Source organism: Musca vetustissima, unplaced genomic scaffold (assembly GCF_032173495.1).
Source record: "Musca vetustissima isolate MV318-11 ecotype Yass unplaced genomic scaffold, APGP_CSIRO_Mvet_v1 utg2595, whole genome shotgun sequence".
Classification (NCBI taxonomy): Eukaryota; Metazoa; Arthropoda; class Insecta; order Diptera; family Muscidae; genus Musca; species Musca vetustissima.
Window position 1 is genome coordinate 6,709 of NW_026886605.1, and position 2,763 is coordinate 9,471.

The window sequence follows — 2,763 nt, forward strand, 5'->3', positions numbered from 1 at the left end:
CTACTTGTTTGTATCATTCAAATGCATTTCTTCCTCTCCTTCCAATTTCACAGTTGTCGATGTGCCACCACCTCCCACAGTGTTACAACCATTTGCCAAAACTTCTGTTGGATCTTCAATATTGTGTTTCTTGATGATATGTTTCTTCAAATCATGTATACTTACAATACTTGTGCCACATATCGGACATACGTGTTTGGGTCTATTGATGTCGTGGCTTGCCATATGCGACGACAATGAATTATATTTTCGGTAGCATATTAGACACATGTTGGCTGGCCATTCGGAACGAGGATGTGTCCGATTCACGTGCACTGAACGTTCATAGGATGTTGTAAGATTAACTAAACATATGGGACATTCAAAGGTGCCCTTGCGAAAATGATTACGACGCAAATGGCCATATATTAAGCCCATGGTATTGCAACGGGTATCACAAATGGTACAAACAAATGACCGGTATGGCATGTGGGTTAGTTTGTGTTTTTGTCGATGTGAAAAACTATTGTCCAGTTGCAGATTACAATGTTTACACTTATATTTACCCAGACTTCCATCATAGTCGGATAGTTCACTCTCATTAAAGAATGTATGCTCCTTGTGGATGTGTTCATTCCACGATGCTTGTTTATCAAAAGGTTGATTGCATTCCGGACAGGCGAATGTAATGAAATTTTCAAATTCATATAATGTTACAGCTTTTTTATTTGCTGTACCAAGACCAGTGTTAATAATATCCGGTTGGCCGCCTGGGCCAGTGGTGGTACTTGAATTTGCAGCCGATTTATTTTTAGGTTTACTGGCTTTTGGAATTTTCAATGCCTTTTCCTGTGTATTATCACATTCATCTTGTAACGATCTCTTCATACGCTTGCCAATCGTATGGAATCTTCGTAAATGTCTTCTACATATATCCAAGTGTTTGTAGGAACGTTGACACATCAAACATCTGTACGGGCCTTCGTCAATATGTTCTATGTAATGCTTCAAGCATATCTCACTACTGACACTACGTATTGTTGTCTTACATTTCTTGCAGATCATATCGATATTGTTGGGATTTCGATTAAATTGCGACGCAAAATTGTTGTGGCTATTCGAAAAGTGGTTATTGATATCCTCCGTGTTGGCGAAGAAATTTATTTTCTTACACATCGAACAAAATATCTCAATCCAATTTTGTTCGTCATCGGAAAATTTTGGAATTGCTATTTCGTGAAAGACATCGTTATATTTTTGATCATTTTCATCGCATTGCATTTGAAAGTGTTTAATTGCCGTGTCCAAATCACCCAATGCCTTTGAACACTTCCGACATTTATACGGTAAGTGGGGTAAATGCAGGAAACGATGCAAATGGATATCCCTTGATGTTTTATCAATTAACGAATTACAATCTATACACATAAATTTTTTGGGATTTCTAACCAAAATTGATAAACGCAGTCCTTTCAGTGTGTTCATAAAGTGAATGTGTCTCAGGTGCAATTGCCAGGAACTGAATGTGTTAAAATCAAGACCACAATATGGACAAATATGACTTATATATGATTCAAATGCTTTCCATTCAGCGGATTGCTCCACACAGGTAGTTAACGATGATGACACCGACAACGACGACGAAGAGAACACAGAACCAGTAGAGGCTTGCTCTTCTTCAGCTTTGTATTCATCGCCTGCGAAATATACATACATTGGCCTGCAAAAATGCATGGTATCTTTATAGGAAAATTTCCCCTGACAATATTTACAGAACCATATAAATTCCTTGTGGTGGCTTAAATAGTGTTCCAGCAGTTTGTGTGCACCCGCATCGATGTACACTTGAGAACATTCAAGACACTCGTACTGGCCTCCTTCACCCACGCCCGCTCTAGAAAAATTCAATTGACTCCAATTGTAATCACACAAACCATGTAAATTCATAAGATGATCATAATATTGAGATTCCCTATCAAATTTCGGATGTTTGCACAGGGGACAATGGAAGTAACCCAACATTGTTTTGTATTCACTTCTATGTACATCGATAAAGTGTAGTTTCAACAAGAGTTTCTCGGTAAATTCCAGATGGCATCCCGCTATAGGACAACGTTTGAAATTAACAATTATTTGTTTGTGATTTTCGAATATGTGGTCCCATATTTTCGACAAGGTAATCTTCCGACGTTTGCAGATTTTACAAACAAACAATAGCTTATTTTTGGGAGAGTGACAGTCGAGGTAATGCAAATAATGAGTAGACTGTTTGACTAGAGTCTCATTACAAAGAGTACAGGTGGCCGTACGAACTGCTGTATATTCATATTGCAATTTGATTTCTTCACCAATTTGGGAATGATATTTGTTAATGTGTTTTGACCACATGCCGAATCTATGTACAGACACTTTGCACATCGGACATATTATGCGTATTGAGTTCTGATTAAGTAGTATTTCAATTTTCTTATACATGTTCATTGGAGTCGTAGGTATATGTGATGGATTTATTTCATTTGCGGGATCATCGTCCGATTCGGATGTGTTTGTGTCATTGTCGTAATCCGACATATCTTCATCCTCGTCGTAACTAAATTCATTAAAATTACCATCATTGTCGTGGTGCACAGCATAGCCACAATCCTTATCATCTTCATCTTCCTGATATTCAGCATCGATGATTAATTCTTCTTTCTTTATCGTCATTTGAATGCCCGGAACTAAATGTGTGGGATACTGGTTCGCATCTTCACAAGTAACTTCGTGTTTTATTTGAACATCCAT

General features: G+C 37.7%; 1 protein-coding gene across 1 annotated transcript; it reads right to left on the reverse strand.

Annotated features, from left to right (window-relative positions):
* LOC133334103 (zinc finger protein 845-like) lies at positions 1-2,763 on the reverse strand. The gene has a single exon (XM_061542400.1). The coding sequence runs from the start codon at positions 2,761-2,763 to the stop codon at positions 1-3; it is 2,763 nt and encodes a 920-aa protein (XP_061398384.1).